Below are 18784 nucleotides of genomic sequence, written 5' to 3' on the forward strand. Positions count from 1 at the left end.
CTCTAAGTCATCAGATCCTGATAGTTTGGGTGTTTTAATTGAATCGTCAACAAATCAAACGTTCTCAGGCTTTAATGCTCTTCAGGCTCCTGTAACCAAGTTGGATTTACTATAGTGAGGAAGAACACATAAATGGAGAACAATGGGCTGTCTCAGTAAGGTGTTAAGAAGTAAACTATTATAGGATTTGGGCTTTGCTTGGTGACTTGAGGGAGAAATCTAAGGAATTGGGGATTTGCTCTTATTGGATGCTGTCAGGCAGCTGGGGCAATTTATGATTGGGCATCTCAGTCTCATCTATACAGAGGGAAGACTAGAATGAGAATAAAGCTATAATTTGTAAATAAGTAATAATCACTCATTGTGGCCAAGAGAAAGGGTATCTTGTGGTACTTTGTGGTTGGCAGAGTGATCTTTTTTTGTCTATGCTTAGGCAAACTTCTGAAGTGCTTTACTTTGTCTCATTTTATCATGGTCTCAGAGTGACCTTGTCTGAGGTTGGTATTTCATGAGATTATGTCTATCTAATAGGAGAATAATATGGCTTAGCTGTGAGTACTAGACCAGCTTCTGACTATCAGGAGCTCTTTCTTTTTGTTCTTAAATTTTTCATTCAGATATAATTTATATACAGAAAAGTACAAAATTTTTAAGTGAACTTTCATAAAGTGAACACACTTGTGCAATCAGAATTCAGCTCAAGAAAGAGAACATCGCCAACACCCAGAAGCCCCCTTTATGCACCCTTCAGATTACTAACCCCAAGGCTACTCACTATCCTGACTTCTAACATCACAGATTCATTTTGCCTGACTTTGAGCTGTATATGAATGGAAATGTACAGAATTAGCTCTTTGTTGTCAGGTTTCCTGGGCTCTACATTATGTTTATGAGGTTCATTCATATGTTGTGTCTGATTGTAAATTAGTTCATTCTTGCTGCTGAATAGTATTCTGTTGTGTAAACACACTACAGTTTATTGTTATTACTGTTGATGGCTATTTGGGTGTTTCCAGTTTGGGGAGATCAGGAATAGTGCTGCTGTGAATGTTCTTATACGTGTCTTTGGATGAATGCATATATTACATGCTTGCTGGGTAGAAGTAGAATTGGTCATGTTTACCTTTAGTAAATAGTACCAAACATTTTCCCAAAGTGGTTGTATCAATTTACACTCCCACCAGCCATGAGATTTGTGCTTGCTCTATTCCCATGTTATTTATACTGTTGCAGAATACAGAAAAAGGTGAAAACTTCTAAATATATTCTACAGGTCTACTATTACCCTGACACAAAATTGAGAAAGGACAGAACAAAAAGGAAAACTGTCAGTCATCTTTAAATAGGGCTGTAGAGATACTAAAGAAAATATTAGCAAACTGAACCTAGAAATAATTAAAAAACAAACAAACAAAAAAGCAGGACCAAGACCACAGTGAGTTTATTCCAGGAATAGAAGTGTAATTCAACATTAGGAAATCTATTAACATAACACATTAAAATTTATATTAATTTATTAGTGTTTGTTAATATAATTCATTAAGTTCCTATTAATTATTAATATCATTGTTCATATAATTCATTGAAGTAGAAACTTTATTAATATTTCCTTTAAAAGATTAAAGTAGAAAAAACATAATCTCCAGGGCTGCCGAAAAAACTGTTGATAATACTTAATTCCCATTTCTAATAAAAATTCCACAGAGATATATAAATGTCCATGTACCTTCCCTTCAGTCTACTTTTCAGATTCATCATCTATCATTACACCATATGCAGGCTAATTTCTGACTAAAACAACTTACAACTTTGATTTTTCCCTTGTTTCTCTACTTATTAACTGTGCAGCCTTGGGCAAGTTACCTAACCACTCTGTGTTAATTTCCTGTCTCAACTGGAAATAACTGTACCTACGTTAAGCAGTAAGAATTAACTCCCTTAAACAGTAAGGGAATCAATAAGTTACTATTATCACTTTTTAATTACAAGACTTTGTTCATCAGCCATCCTTTGACTGGACCATGAGTGCCCTGAGAGCAGGGACTAACAGTGGTACATTTGGGATACTCAAGGAATGTTTGTTGAATCCTGATCCAAGGTTTCTCATCTTCCTGCCTTTTTTCTTTGTTCTCTCACCCTGTTTACCCCTTCTCCCCTGTCCACCTATCTAAAGCCTAACCCCAAACAGTGAATAACCATTCTTTAGAACACTTTCTTTGTACCATTCTGATGGTGCTTATTACAGTGTTTTGAGAACTAAATGAATATAATGTTGTTGTTGTTGTTTTTAACAACACTTAGGACATAATAACCACTCAGTAAAACTTAACTATTGATGGAAGAAATTTTCAGATATTGAGGTATGGGGAAGTCGCTCTAGCTTATACGTTGATTTAGCTTGAACTTTATGCTATCTAGAACAGCCTGCCTTGTAGCCCATCAACATGCATTGTATATCTGCTCTAATCAATAAAGAAGAGTGCACTGTCCAGAAGTAAAGAACGTCCCTTCTGAAGACAGAGATAAAAGTCTCCCTTTCTGGGACATCAATGCTAGTACTCCTTTGATGATAAGGCTCCTTTCCTAGGTGCCAAAGCCATACTAACTTGCCGTGTACAAGCTAATCTGTTTTTTTGTTTGTTTGTTTGTTTTTAACTTTGAAGGAATGTACTCTTATCAGGTTTGATGTTCTTTCTTCTGAAAGAACATAAAATTGTGCTGATAAACCATGCTTCTCCAGAGCAGTTCCTCAGAGCTACCGAGAGGCTAACTCCTGGACTATAGTCCTCAGTTTGGCTCAAATAAAACTCTCCTCTATTCTTTTTAAATTTATTTATCTTTGGCTGCATTGGGTCTTTGTTTTGGTGTGCAGGCTTCTCATTGCGGTGGCTTCTTTTGTTGCGGAGCATGGGCTCTAGGCGCGTCGGCTTCAGTAGTTGTGGCGCAAGGGCTTAGTTGCTCCGTGGTATGTGGGATCTTCCCGGACCAGGGCTCGAACCCGTGTCCCTGCATTGTTAGGCAGATTCTTAAGCACTGTGCCACCAGGGAAGTCCTCTCCTCTACTCCTATTACAGATTGGTTATTGACTATTTTCTTTGACACTATCACAATCACGTTATAGTTGCTGCAGTTTTCTGAGTTCGTCCAGGGCAGAACTATGTAGTACATTTTTGTTTTCACTTTTCAAGGTCTGCCAAAGCACAGTGGCAAAGGCTGAGCTGGGAAGAAGCACCGCGCTAAGGGCCCTGGGGTGTGGGTGGGGTCCCATAAAGTTCAGCGAGATGGGGGTCACGGACGCATGCAAAGCAAGACACGGATTGGACCAATCACACAATTTGGGCGCTGAAGGCCCCATCTCCCAAATTTCCATTCACTATTCAAGTTAGAACCAAACTCTCCAGCAACGGATGCAGGTATCCGAGGCCCATTTGGGGCGCTCGGGACACCTAACCTTGGAAGGCGGGCGCAGGCGGAACCTTCGTCCTCAGCTCCAAGTTTCCCACAACTCCGCTTCTATCGCTACACTACCAAATAGACGGCCTCCTTCCCCCACCCACGATGGCCCAGTATTTTCAACGAAACGATTAACAGACACCTCAACAACTGAGGACTGTTTCTCCAAGCAGCGTTCCCCCAGCGCGGTCGCATGCATCCCGCAACATAGCGGCGGTTCTCAAAGAAGGGCCACCCACGCTTCCCCCGCCCGGTGAGAAAGAGGCCGCCGGCCGTAGCTCCGGGCGCGTGCTCTGCCGCTGACACCGCCCCGCGCCCACGCCGCCCCGCCTCCTTCTCTCCAGGACTTCCTGCTGTGCTGCTCGCAGACCCCCGGCGCGCTGCTGCAGGGACCTGACCTATTCGGAGCGCGCTGTTAGCCAGGGGTACCGGAAGAGGCCGGGCAGCGGGGGAGAGCTGCAGAGGGAGGCGGAGCCCGTCACGCACGCCCAGGGAGGGCAGGGGGAGAGAGGGAGGCACAGTTAAGCGAGGAGCGCGAGGAAGTGAGCTTGGGTCCGACTTGAGCTCTGGCTCAAGACCGAGACTGGTGGGCCAGGACCCCAAGCCGGCGTCACACCCCGTCTGAAGAAGACAGGCGGTCACATGGCTTCGCCATTCCTGCTTGCGGGAGCCACTACGGGCGACAGCGGCGGAGAGCTGAGCTCGGGGGACGACTCCGTGGATATGGAATCCCTCCAGAGCCCGGAGACCGAGGCGTCCAGGAGGCTAACAGAGCTGTTTGAGAAGGCTGCCGCGCACTTCCGAGGCCTGGTTCAAGGGGCCAGCAGGGAGCAGCTCTTGTACCTGTATGCCCGGTACAAGCAGGTAGAGTCGCAGGGAAGGGGTGGATGCGGGAGAGCGACCACAGGCCTTCTCTTTCCTCCAAAAAACAGATAGTAAACGTGCTTGATTAATGGTTAGGTGTAATGAAGTTTGTATGTGTATGTGTGTTGTTTTTTAATCATCTGCTAAGGATTAGCATCATTCTGGACATGGAAAGGACCTGTCTGCTATCCGAGGAGTGATATTTAGCTGACCCTGAATGACAGTTTTTCTGTGTCTTCTCTGACTTGCTTAGTGGCCTTGCACTTACGCTTTCACCAGCTTCAGAACATTTACAAAACAAGATTTATCGTTCACTCTTGCCAGAGGGTCGTTTGGAAGTAAACGTAGTAATGTTAAAAAAACATTTCTGAGAATAATATGATTGTAATAAAGAGGGTGATGCAATGCAAAGTAAAGTATTACTACTTTTATTATTGTGATTTTTTTTAACCCTAAATATCTTAGACTTATGTTTTGGCTGAATATGCTTGTGTTAGATACAGTTATGAAAATTTTAGAGCTAGAAAACACCAGATGAAATAATGCCCTTCTCTTAGGAATAATAAGGAAACCCGGAGAGAGTAGATAACTTGCCTAGGGTCATAGAGAACTAGAACGAGATTGTAGCTCCTGACTCTAAGGCTTCAAAGATTACCTGGAAGTATGGAAATAATAATAATAATGTCATATGAGACATCTTTAATTTATCCTCAAAGAGTAATTGGGTTAGAAAAATAATTGCTTTATCATAATCGACAAATACTTGTTCAGCATCTTTTATGGCAAAACACTTGGGTGTTATGCCTGTGGGGGATGCAGAGAAGCAAAAGCATCATGACACTTGCCATCAAGAGACTTATAAAGTTACTTGAGGTGTTTAGATTTAAACATGTGAAAAATCGCTCACGAGAGTTAAATAACAGTTCGGGAAAACTCCAGCTCTTTGGAACACTGGAAGGAATGAAGTTCTGGATAACAGCCCATTTTATGCCTCTTGGTATCTGTTTCCCCCTGTATTCTTTAAAAAAAAAAAAGTTGTGGGGACCCTCTGTATTCTTAAACTGAATATACTAAGTAGAGATGAACCTTCTTTTGAAGATTCATGAATATCTGTTAAAGTGACCTGAGAGATATAGCTGGTAGGAACAAATGGTATAAATTATAGTGTTGAATGAAAATATGCCTGAATTGGCCTCAGAATTTGTTTTCATGCAGAAGTCCTGGATATCTGTTTTCTCTTCGGTCATTTATCCTGTCCTAATAACATTAAAATGAGACTTTCAGTTATTTAACAAGAATTTATTGAGCATTGCGCTTGGACCAGTAACATGGCTGACTGATGATTCTCTGAGCAGTATAAGACTAATTTTCTCCAAATTTCCTAAAAACATTGTTTTTCTTTCTATGACATATATTTATTGATACTAGCATCATCATTATTAAATATCTGATATTCGAGTCATCAGTGAACTATAGTCACCTGTCAGCTGGCAACCATCTGTCTCAAATATACTTCATCCAGATAGTCTGGAAGAGGCGTGTGTTCCTCACCCTCTTGACATTAGTGTGGTTAGAGATATTCTGTTTCTGGAAATAAAATTCCTCGTTATTGGAGAATAATTATTAGAGAATAAGATTATGCTTACTTAGATATGTTAGGGCACACAGTGTTTATCAATCTCTTCTAAATATCTTGTTTTTATCAGAATTCTGTGGCAGTATTAAAAATAGCATCTTTGATAGAATAACAAAGTTGAAAGTCCAGTATAATTCCTGTATGGTGGATCAGAATTTCTCATAAAATAATTACATTTCTCATAAAATCAACCTTTATCATAAAATAATTACATTTTCTTTTCCAAATAGCACTCTATTTTGTCAGCAGGAAGAGGCTGAAAATAAGCTGAGATGTGAACCTTACTTAATAGAAGGCACCTGCCTTCTATTAAGGCAGACAGTAAAGAGATTTGCAAATTGTAAAACACTGTCACTTTTCTCACTAAATTTTTTTTGCTTTAAAATATATCAGGCAGAGCCCTAACATACCATAATAGCTCTTTTAGTCTTGGATAAGCCTATGACTGCACAATTATCTTTTAGTGAAGTTTCAGAAAGATCACACCAATTAACAGGGTTTTTTTGGTCCTCCATGCATTAGCCTGCACTCTCCCAGCAAAAGATAACTAATTGACACCTGTGAAACTAGAGGACAATGAAAATTTGAAGCTCCTGTTGAGGAACCTTCAGCATTAGCACAGGTGGGGATACTCAGCATGTCCTCCTACTTTAACCTGGGTACACTTGATTCACTGGCATTTACCATTGTCAAACTTTGTTGAAATACTCTGTTTCAGGGGCACTGATATATCATACATATATCAGAGAGAACAGAGTTTAGATGATGCTCTGTTAAAGTGCTGCATTTTATAACTGTTTCATAGCTTAGGATTCATCATCCTTGATTTGGAAACTGTTACTTACGATGTCCTAAAATCCTGTAGTTTTATTTTCCCAGTCTTTGTGGATCCAGAACTATTCTTTGAATTTGGGAATACAAAAGCTTCTGTATCAGTGAGGATACTGGGTCAGCTGCTGAACTTTTATTTTCATCTCACATAATGGTCTGGAGGTAGGTGATCTAGGGCTGATAGGGTGCTTCTGTTTCATGTGATCATCCAGGGGCTTAGTCTTTGTCTGTCTTGTAGTTCAGCCATCCCTCAAGGCAGCAGTTCTCAAACTATGGTCCCCTGATAATCCCTCAGACTTTCACAGAATATAAAGTCAAAACTATTTTCATAATAATACCAAGACACTACAGGCATACCTCAGAGATATCAAGGGTTCAGTTGTAGACCACTGCAATAAAGCAAATAGCACAATAAAGTGAGTCACGCGAATGTTTTGATTTCCCAATGCATATAAAAGTTATGTTTATACTATACTGTAGTCCATTAAGTGTGCAAAAGTGTTATGTCTAAAAAATGTATATACCTCAAGTAAAAAATACTTTATTGCTAAAAAATGCTAACCATCATCTGAGCCTTCAGTGACTCATAATCTTTTCGCTAGTGGAGGGTTTGAAATACTGGGAGAAATAGCAAAATGTAACCCAGGGACATGAAGTGAGCAAATGCTATTGGAAGAATGGTGCCGATAGACTTGCTTGATACAGGGTGTCCACAAACCTTTAATTTGTGAAAAACGCAGTGTCTGCAAAGCACAATGAAGCAAAGTGCAGTAAAACGAGATATGCTTGTATTTGCCTTTTTTCTGTGCTGTCATGGCAGATAAAACTGCTGATGTGTTAGCATGAATCAAGGCAGTGGCAGCAGACTGTACTGGTAGTTATTTTTTTTTAACCACTATGTACTCTGAGTTAAAAAAAAAGGCCAGTTTCACTTTAAAATGTCTTTGATGAAGCAGTGAAAATTATTGATTTTTATTCAGTATTAACTCTTGAGTACACATCTTTTTACTATTGTGTGTGATGAAATGGGGGTACACACAAAATACTTCTCCTGCATACTGAATTATGTTGGTTGTTTTGAGGAAAAACACCTGTGTAATTTTTGGTTGCAAGTTGAGCTACCCACATGAAACATGATTTTTACTTAGCAGAGCAACTCACTGATAAACTATGCTTATTCAGATTTGAGCATTTGGCATACAGTTCCTTGAAAATGAGTGAAGTCAGCCTGTCACTTCAAGGAAAACAACTGACAGTATTTGTTGCCAGTGACAACATTTGAGCCTTCAAGTGAAAATTAAGTTTGGAAAATCTGTATCTGCCACCCGATCTTGACAGCTTCCTAATACTGAAAAACGTTTTTGATAAGATTAGTGGAGGTTTTAATGATTGTGAACTTCCGGTATTGTATGTATAATGAATTGTGTCATTTGGAAGATCTGCGGAACTCAGTGAACTGTTTTTTCAAATATTTCAGGGAATGAGGTTACAAATTATGTGTGGATAAAAGATACATTGAAAGTGCAGGTCAGACCAATGGATTTTAATGTAACAGTGTGAAAAATTTGTTGGTATCACTTCAGATTCCACATTGCAATTAACCTTAAAGAAACTGCCACTTGTTTAGTTTTGGTGTGATATGAAAGACGAGTAGCCACAATTATCTGAAAATGCTACTAAAGTACTTTTCTTTTCTAACAACATATCTCTGTGAAGTTGAATTTTCTTCATTTACTTCAACCAAAACAGCATATACTGCAATAGATTGAATGCAGAAGTAGAATACACCTGCCTTCTATTAAGGCAGACAGTAAAGAGATTTGCAAATTGTAAAACACTGTCACTTTTCTCACTAAATTTTTTTTGCTTTAAAATGTATATTTTTCATAAAATTTTGTTATTTATGTTAACATGTAATGAGTTTATTATTTTTAAATTAATACATATTTTAAAATTTCATTTCTAATCTGGTAAATATTGATAGATATAACCCACGTAAACAAAAGCTCTTTGCGGGGATCAGTTTCTAAGAGTGTAAAGGGATTATGAGACCAAAAGGTTTGTGAACTGCTGCCCTAAGATTCTCTTCCCATGGCCAGAGATAGCTCACCATACGCATGTTCTAGCCAGGGCAGAGGGAAGGGGAAGAACAAGCCCCCCTTTCTTCCCCCCCCCCCCACCCCGGTATGCAGGCCTCTCACTGTTGTGGCCTTTCCCGTTGCGGAGCACAGGCTCCGGACACGCAGGCTCAGCGGCCATGGCTCACGGGCCCAGACGCTCCACGGCATGTGGGATCTTCCCAGACGGGGGCACGAGCCCGTGTCCCCTGCATCGGCAGGCAGACTCTCAACCACTGCACCACCAGGGAAGCCCCAAGCCCCCCTTTCTTTTTTTTTTTTTTTTTTTTTGCGGTACGCGGGCCTCTCACTGTTGTGGCCTCTCCCGTTGCGGAGCACAGGCTCCGGACGCGCAGGCTCAGCGGCCATGGCTCACGGGCCCAGCCGCTCCGCGGCATGTGGGATTTTCCCGGACCGGGGCACGAACCCGTGTCCCCTGCATCGGCAGGCGGACTCTCAACCACTGCGCCACCAGGGAAGCCCCCTCCTTTCTTTTTAAGGAAGATATTTATATCACTTTCACATACATCCAGCCCCCCGAACCTGGGCAGAAGTTGCATGGCCACATGTAATGTTCAGCTCAATGACCATGTGTCCGGCTGAGACTTCTATTACCATAAGAGAGAGGAAGGATAGATACTGGTATTTGTTTCTGCCACTGGCTGTTGTCTGAATAAAAAAACCACAAATAGTAATAACTGCTATTTTTATGATGCCTAGTAGTTTATCTCATTTCATATTTCTAACACAGTAGTTCAAGTGATTTTAGAGATGCCAGAACTGAAGCCTAGATTCTATGTGGCATATAAAAGAGTGTTGTATAGTAGAGTAATATTGGACTTTGGTGTCTAACAGTCCTGGAGTCAAGTCTTGACTCCTAATTCAAGATTTACTCATGTGTGAGCTCCTCTGTACTCATTTATAGAATGAATTTGTAATGGCAAGCCTAACAGGATTGTTGTGTGGCTCATTTGACATACATATGTGAAACTTTTGGTTTATGGTGATTGTTCAAGAAAAGCAGCTCCTGATCTTTCATCATTTCTTCCCCCGCCCCATCATGACCGGGCTGCCCCTGTGTAAATGTACATTTTAATAACAGCCAGAGGGCCATGTGATTAATGGCTAAGCAAATGATAGAGATGATGGTTGTTAGGAGCTCAGAGATGGATGAGATCATTGTAGATGGAAAGGGTTCTTAGAATTTGAACCTTGAGTGGGACTGCAAGGAGATTTAGCATTTTGAAAAGCTGAGAGAAGAGAAGTCTTTTTAGGTGAGGGAAATAACATGAGCAAAATAGAATAAAAATTCTAAATGCAGTGAGTAGATCAGTCTGGTTAGTGAGTAGACCATCAGTTTGATTTTAGCAAAATGCAAGTGTGTAAGAGTAGAAGGAGGTAGTGGGAAGGTCTTTGAGAAGTAGATGGGGTCCAGATTGTGGTATTTAGCTTTAGGGAAAATAGGTATTTTGTTGAACACATGCCTAATGTATTCATTTTATATGCAACAAACATTTTTTTACTGCCTTAAGTTAGACACTATGTTATGTGCAATGAGCGACTTAAGAATGGTTTCTTAGAGGCTATATTCTAATAGCAAGATGAGACTACACAAACCTTGCTAACACAAGGTAAAAGTGAAAAGTGCCATCAGAGAGGTATAGAGTAAGTGCTGTGAGGGTTCATCAGAAAGGGAGATTACTGCTGGCGGTGGGAATCGAGCTGTGTAGTGAATTCTACAGTTGTGTGAATTTCACTTATGCTTATTCACAATGAAAATAATTACTGTGTAGTTTAACTACAAGTGTTTGAGGATTAAAAATAAGTATTGAGCACAAACAAGAGAAGACTATTGTGGAATAACTAGAATTTATATTATTGAGAAACCTTGAAATTTTTTTTGTGTGGCTTTTAGCATCTAAATTTATGTTGACTAGTTTCATAATAGGGCACGTTAAAAATAGTGTGCTTTATCCTGGAATTTGAGAGAGATAAAATGCTGATAGTGTTATGAGAATCAACACAGACAGACGGTATGATGAATTCTGATAAACTGTACTTTAAAGCTTGTTTTATTGCATGTTTAAAAATTCTTCTACATTACAAATGGTAATAAGGATTGCATAATCTATATTTATAATTTGTTTCATATATATAATTTGTCTACGAATTTAGGAATGCACTGTCACCCTTTTTTTAATAATGTATTACACTGTTAGATAACAGTTTTTTTACGCAGTAAGCCAAAGCAGCCTGTATTTAAAGTTTGTTTTTTGGTTTGCTTTTGCAAAGCATGTTAAATTTTGTTATTTTATGTGATGCAGATATTTTCTAACCTATAGTTATGAAGTATACATAATAGATTTAAAAATTAGAAGTTTCTCTGACATTTCTTTGAAAAATAAGTTCTTGATTTTACCCCCCTCCCGCTTGATTTAGGTCAAAGTTGGAAATTGCAATACTCCTAAACCAAGCTTCTTTGACTTTGAAGGAAAGCAAAAATGGTAAGAAATTCTTGGGATCTAATGGGGTGGTTGTAAATGGCTTAGGTGTTTAGGAATTAGAAAGTAGTGAGCAGATTAAAGAATTAGGTTTCTATTAATCTCTTTCTGCTGTAGACTGTGCTAATGATAGGCAGTTGGGAGAGAGATTAAAAGAATCCGATTTTAGTTAAATCTCCTAAAGGATTCTTATGCCATTGATGTTGGTATATAAGTAGTTCACAACAGACACACATTCCTTACATATGAATTGCTTCTTAGAGAGTGACCAAAAGAGCTATTGGTTGGAATTTTCCTTCCCTGTCATACAGCCCCTAATGGGACACCACTTCTCCCCTCTGGAGGGATCTTTGGAGGAAGGCCAGGAGGTTGGGAAGGTAGAAGAGCAGGGTAAATCCCAATTTTTTTACTCTTCTCCCCTTCGCAATTTTATCTGCTCATTTCTAGTGCCCTTCTGTTTCTTGCCCACCCATACCATGGTGAAGAAGTGCGTATAATACCCTGTTGGGCAGAAGGGGGAAAAAATAGATAGTGAGTCTACTTCTTTCCTGAATACTTAAAAAGATTATGCCCTCCTAGATTTTTTTACTTATAATTCAGAGATTACCTCTTATCATTTGAGGCCTTATTTCCTCTTACCTTGTCTAAGTGAAAAGAGAGAAATTGCATACAATAGGGAACCTTAGTTATAGAAGGAAGGACCTTGGAGCATCAGCCCTAGAATTAAAAGTAGAGAGAGTAGGGTTTAAAAAGAAAAGATGAAATATGGTTATAGAGAGAAGAAGCATATTTCACAATGTGGTCCCCTGGACAAGTTGCCTGTCTAGGAAATGTTTGTTACTCAGCTCTGAGGAGATGTAGAGCTTGAACCCCAATGCAAATATTAATGTCATTAAGCACAACTGTTTAGTTCAGCTGACTTTTTTTTGTGTAAGACATTCTCAGTGAAGGAAGCAGTGCTTTGATTTTCATTCTGGCGCAGGTTTTCTTTGCTGATGATAACAAAAAGTTCTCTGACTGGCATTTTATTACTGTTGTAGAGAGTACCTGATGTAAATTTTATGTGAGTTTTTTGTTTTAGTTTAAGAATTATAATTCACCATTATTTTTTTCCCCAAGTTTGCCTGTTATCTCACTGTTTTTAATAATTTTTAAAAGTTTAGACTTTACAACCGCTATAATTATAATCCAGTCAAGAATCATCAATGAAAAAAAAAAGAATCATCAATGGATGTTAAAATCATTAGATGAAAAACTACTAGGGAATAATATTCACACAATCTGATCCACAGTTTACTTATTAATTACAAAGAGGAAACCGGGAGATACTGCTTTTACTAAGTCCTGACTCCTATCACGATGGGACAAACTGCTGTCATGTGATGAATTGTAAACGATATGTCACCTATATGTTGGTCTTGCCAAATATTTAACCTGATTCTAGTCATGATTAATCATTTTTGGCAAGAACACTCTGTAGGTGAGGAAACAATCAGACAAATGCAAATTGAAAGATATTTTATAAAACAGCTGGTTCAGACTCTTAGAAAATAGCAATATCATGGAAGACAAAAAGTCTAAAGATACATGAAACTCAGTGCTGTGTGTAAATCTTGATTGGCTCCTCATCTGGGAGAAGAAAGCTATAAAGGATCTTTTGGGGAAGTCAGGGAAATCTGAATATGGTCTATATACGTTTATTTAATAGTACTGATATTAAGTTTCTTCACTTTGAAGAATATATATTTGGGGTAAAGTGTTATGATGTATACAAGTAACTTTCAAGAGATTCAGCAAAAATAAATTTAGGAAACCTCAGAAAGATGTTCTGTTCATCATAGGAGCAGGCAGGTAGTGAGAAAACTGTGGGACTGAGTTCTGTTTTACAGTAGATCAGTGGCTGTACTTCCCGGTTGGAGGTAGAAAGAATTGGCAGGGAAAAGCCAAGAAGGAGGCCTGTCCTAGCAGCTGGCAAAAAAGAAGAAAAGGAAAACACAGAAGGGGGCTCAGGACTAAAATATTGCCCTTGGTATTAAACTGCAGGAAGTCCCTACCTTCTTAGTCACTGTATTCTTATCTCTGTCTTCACTTCCCCTCGCTTTTTTTTTTTGAATTTTATTTTATTTATTTTTTTATACCACAGGTTCGTATTAGTTATCCATTTTATACATATTAGTATATATATGTCAATCCCAATCTCCCAATTCCTCACACCACCACCACCCCTCCCCCGCCACTTTCCCCCCTTGGTGTCCATACGTTTGTTCTCTACATCTGTGTCTCAATTTCTGCCCTGCAAACCGGTTCGTTTGTACCATTTTTCTAGGTTCTACATATATGCGTTAATATACGATATTTGTTTTTCTCTTTCTGACTTACTTCACTCTGTATGACAGTCTCTAGATCCATCCACGTCTCTACAAATGACCCAATTTCGTTCCTTTTTATGGCTGAGTAATATTCCATTGTATATATGTACCACATCTTCTTTATCCATTCGTCTGTCGATGGGCATTTAGGTTGCTTCCATGTCCTGGCTATTGTAAATAGTGCTGCAGTGAACATTGGGGTACATGTGTCTTTTTGAATTATGGTTTTCTCTGGGTATAAGCACAAGAGTGGGATTGCTGGGTCATACGGTAATTCTATTTTTAGTTTTTTAAGGAACCTCCATACTGTTTTCCATAGTGGCTGTATCAATTTATATTCCCACCAACAGTGCAAGAGGATTCCCTTTTCTCCACACCTTCTCCAGCATTTGTTGTTTGTAGATTTTCTGATGATGCCCATTCTAACTGGTGTTGTGAGGTGGCACCTCATTGTAGTTTTGATTTGCATTTCTCTAATAATTAGTGATGTTGAGCAGCTTTTCATGTGCTTCTTGGCCATCTGTATGTCTTCTTTGGAGAAATGTCTATTTAGGTCTTCTGCCCATTTTTGGATTGGTTTGTTTGTTTCTTTAATATTGAGCTGCATGAGCTGTTTATACATTTTGTAGATTAATCCTTTGTCCGTTGATTCATTTGCAAATATTTTCTCCCATTCCAAGGGTTCTCTTTTCGTCTTGTTTGTAGTTCCCTTGGCTGTGCAAAAGTTTTTGAGTTTCATTAGGTCCCATTTGTTTATTTTTGTTTTTATTTCCATTACTCTAGGAGGTGGATCAAAAAAGATCTTGCTGTGATTTATGTCAAAGAGTGTTCTTCCTAAGTTTTCCTCTAAGAGTTTTATACCGTCCGCTCTTACATTTAGGTCTCTAATCCATTTTGAGTTTATTTTTGTGTGTGATGTTAGGGAGTGTTCTAATTTCATTCTTTTACATGTAGCTGTCCAGTTTTCCCGGCACCACTTATTGAAGAGACTGTCTTTTCTCCATTGTATATCCTTGCCTCCTCTGTCATAGATTAGTTGACCATAGGTGCATGGGTTTATCTCTGGGCTTTCTATCCTGTTCCATTGATCTGTGTTTCTGTTTTTGTGCCAGTACCATATTGTCTTGATTACTGTAGCTTTGTAGTATAGTCTGAAGTCAGGGAGTCAAATTCCTCCAGCTCCGTTTTTTTCCCTCAAGACCGCTTTGGCTATTCGGGGTCTTTTGTGTCTCCATACAAATTTTAAGATATTTTGTTCTAGTTCTGTGAAAAATGCCATTGGTAGTTTGATAGGGATTGCTTTGAATCTGTAGATTGCTTTGGGTAGTATAGTCATTTTCACAATATTGATTCTTCCAATCCAGGAACATAGTATATCTCTCCATCTGTTGGTATCATCTTTAATTTCTTTCATCAGTGTCTTATAGTTTTCTTCCTACAGGTCTTTTGTCTCCCTAGGTAGGTTTATTTCTAGGTATTTTATTCTTTTTGTTGCAATGGTAAATGGAAGTGTTTCCTTAATTTTCTGATCTTTCATTGTTAGCGTATAGGAATGCAAGAGATTTCTGTGCATTAATTTTGTATCCTGCAACTTTACCAAATTCATTGATTAGCTCTATAGTAGTTTTCTGGTGGCATCTTTAGGATTCTCTATGTATAGTGTCATGTCATCTGCAAACAGTGACAGTTTTACTTCTTCTTTTCCAATTTGTATTCCTTTTATTCCTTTTTCTTCTCTGATTGCCGTGCCTAGGACTTCCAAAACTGTGTTGAATAATAGTGGTGAGAGTGTACATCCTTGTCTTCTTCCTGATCTTAGAGGAAATGCTTTCAGATTTTCACCATTGAGAATGATGTTTGCTGTAGGTTGTCATATATGGTCTTTATTATGTTGAGGTAGGTTGCCTCTATGCCCACTTTCTGGAGAGTTTTTATCATAAATGGGTGTTGAATTCTGTCAAAAGCTTTTTCTGCAGCTATTGAGATGATCATATGGTTTTTCTTCAGTTTGTTAATATGGTGTATCACATTGATTCATTTGCATATATTGAGGAATCCTTGCATTCCTGGGATAAATCCCACTTGATCATGGTGTATGATCCTTTTAATGTGTTGTTGGATTCTGTTTGCTAGTATTTTGTTGAGGATTTTTGCATCTATATTCATCAGTGATATTGGTCTGTAATTTTCTTTTTTTGTAGTATCTTTGTCTGGTTTTGGTATCAGGGTGATGGTGGCCTCATAGAATGAGTTTGGGAGTGCTCCTTCCTCTGCAGATTTTTGGAAGAGTTTGAGAAGGATGGGTGTTAGCTCTTCTCTAAATGTTTGATAGAATTCACCTGTGAAGCCATCTGGTCCTGGACTTTTGTTTGTTGGAAGATTTTTAATCGCAGTTTCAATTTCATTACTTGTGATTGGTCTGTTCATATTTTCTATTTCTTCTTGCTTCAGTCTTGGAAGGTTATTCTTTTCTGAGAAGTTGTCCATGTCTTCCAGGTTGTACATTTTATTGGCATAAAGTTGCTTGTAGTAATCTCTTAGGATGCTTTGCATTTCTACGGTGTCTGTTGTAACTTCTCCTTTTTTCATTTCTAATTTTATTGATTTGAGTCCTCTCCTGCTTTTTCTTGGTGAGTCTGGCTAATGGTTTATCAATTTTGTTTCTCTTCTCAAAGAACCAGCTTTTAGTTTTATTGATCTTCGCTGTTGTTTTCTATGTTTCTATTTTATTTATTTCTGCTCTGATCATTATGATTTCTTTCCTTCTACTAACTTTGGGTTTTGTTTGTTCTTCTTTCTCTAGTTGTTTTAAGTGTAGAGTTAGATTGTTTATTTGAGATGTTTGTTGTTTCTTGAGGTAGGATTGTATTGCTGTAAACTTCCCTCTTAGAACTGCTTTTGCTGCATCCCATAGGTTTTGGATCATCGTGTTTTCATTGTCATTTGTCTTTAGGTAGTTTTTTATTTCCTCTTTGATTTCTTCAGTGATCTGTTGGTTATTTAGTAATGTATTGTTTAGCCTCCATGTGTGTGTTTTTTACGTTTTTTTCCCTGTAATTGATTTCTAATCTCATAGTGTTGTGGTCAGAAAAGATGCTTGATATGATCTCAATTTTCTTAAATTACTGAGGCTTGATTTGTGACCCAAGATATGATCTATCCTGGAGAATGTTCTGTGTGCACTTGAGAAGAAAGTGTAATCTGCTGTTTTGGATGGAATGTCCTATAAATATCAATTAAATCTTTCTGGTCTATTGTGTCATTTAAAGCTTGTGTTTCCTTATTAATTCTCTGTTTGGATGATCTGTCTATTGGTGTAAGTGAGGTGTTAAAGTCTCCCACTGTTATTGTGTTACTGTCGATTTCCTCTTTTATAGCTGTTAGCTGTTGCCTTGTGTATTGAGGTGCTCCTATGTTGGGTGCATATATATTTATAATTGTTTTATCTTCTTCTTGGATTGATCCCTTGATCATTATGTAGTGTCCTTCCTTGTCTCTTGTAACATTCTTTATTTTAAAGTCTATTTTATCTCATATGAGAATTGCTACTCCAGCTTTCTTTTGATTTCCACTTGCATGGAATATCTTTTTCCATCCCCTCACTTTCAGTCTGTATGTGTCCCTAGGTCTGAAGTGGGTCTCTTGTAGACAGCATATATATGGGTCTTGCTTTTGTATCCATTCAGCCAGTCTGTGTCTTTTGGTTGGAACATATAATCCATTTACATTTAAGGTAGTTATCGATATGTATGTTCCTGTGACCATTTTCTTAATTGCTTTGGAGTTTTTTTTTTTTACGGTACATGGGCCTCTCACTGTTGTGGCCTCTCCCGTTGCGGAGCACAGGCTCCGGACACGCAGGCTCAGCGGCCATGGCTCACGGGTCCAGCTGCTCCGCGGCATGTAGGATCTTCCCGGACTGGGGCACGAACCCATGTCCCCTGCATCGGCAGGCAGACTGTCAACCACTGCACCACCAGGGAAGCCCTTGGGTTTGTTTTTGTAGGTCCTTTTCTTCTCTTGTGTTTCCCACTTAGAGAAGTTCCTTTACCATTTGTTGTAGAGCTGGTTTGGTGGTGCTGAATTCTCTTAGCTTTTGTTTGTATGCAAAGCTTTTGATTTCTCCATTGAATCTGAATGAAATCCTTGCCGGGTAGAGTAATCTTGGTTGTAGGTTCTTCCCTTTCATCACTTTAAATATGTCATGCCACTCCCTTCTGGCTTGTAGAGTTTCTGCTGAGAAATCAGATGTTAACCTTATGGGAGTTCCCTTGTATGTTATTTGCCATTTTTCCCTTGCTGCTTTCAATGGTTTTTCCTTGTCTTTAATTTTTGCCAGTTTGATTACTATGTGTCTCCACGTGTTTCTCCTTGGGTTTATCCTGTATGGGACTCTGTGTGCTCCCTGGATTTGGTGGCTCTTTCCTTTCCCATGTTAGGGAAGTTTTCGACTATAATCTCTTCACATATTTTCCTTTCACTCTCTCTTCTCCTTCTGGGACCTCTATAATGCGAATGTTGTCACGTTTAATGTTGTCCCAGAGGTCTCTTAGGCTGTCTTCATTTCTTTTCATTCTTTTTTCTTTATTCTGTTCCGCAGCAGTGAATTCCACCATTCTGTCTTCCAGGTCACTTATCCGTTCTTCTGCCTCAGTTATTCTGCTATTGATTCCTTCTAGTGTATTTTTCATTTCACTTATTGTATTGTTCATCTCTGTTTGTTTGTTCTTTAATTCTTCTAGGTGTTTGTTAAACATTTCTTGCATCTTCTCGATCTTTGCCTCCATTCTTTTTCTGAGGTCCTGGATCATCTTCACTATCATTATTCTGAATTCTTTTTCTGGAAGGTTGCCTACCTCCACTTCATTTAGTTGTTTTTGTAGGATTTTATCTTTTTCCTTCATCTGGTACGTAGCCTTCTGCCTTTTCATGTCTGTCTTTCTGTGAATGTGGTTTTTGTTCCACAGGCTGCAGGATTGTAGTTCCTGCTTCTGCTGTCTGCCCTCTGGTGCA

General features: G+C 38.9%; 1 protein-coding gene across 2 annotated transcripts in view; it reads left to right on the forward strand.

Annotated features, from left to right (window-relative positions):
• The first annotated feature begins 3540 nt into the window (after positions 1–3540).
• ACBD6 (acyl-CoA binding domain containing 6) overlaps positions 3541–18784 on the forward strand; it is a 233018-nt gene continuing 217774 nt past the window's right edge. For both annotated transcript variants that reach the window (XM_030847624.2, XM_060295701.1), the window contains exons 1-2: positions 3541–4317; positions 11341–11405. In XM_030847624.2, coding sequence (XP_030703484.1) covers positions 4096–4317; positions 11341–11405 — 287 coding nt within the window. In that variant the 5' untranslated portion in view covers positions 3541–4095. The remainder of the gene's footprint in view (positions 4318–11340; positions 11406–18784) is intronic.

The sequence above is a fragment of the Globicephala melas genome, chromosome 1 (assembly GCF_963455315.2).
Source record: "Globicephala melas chromosome 1, mGloMel1.2, whole genome shotgun sequence".
Taxonomy (NCBI): Eukaryota; Metazoa; Chordata; class Mammalia; order Artiodactyla; family Delphinidae; genus Globicephala; species Globicephala melas.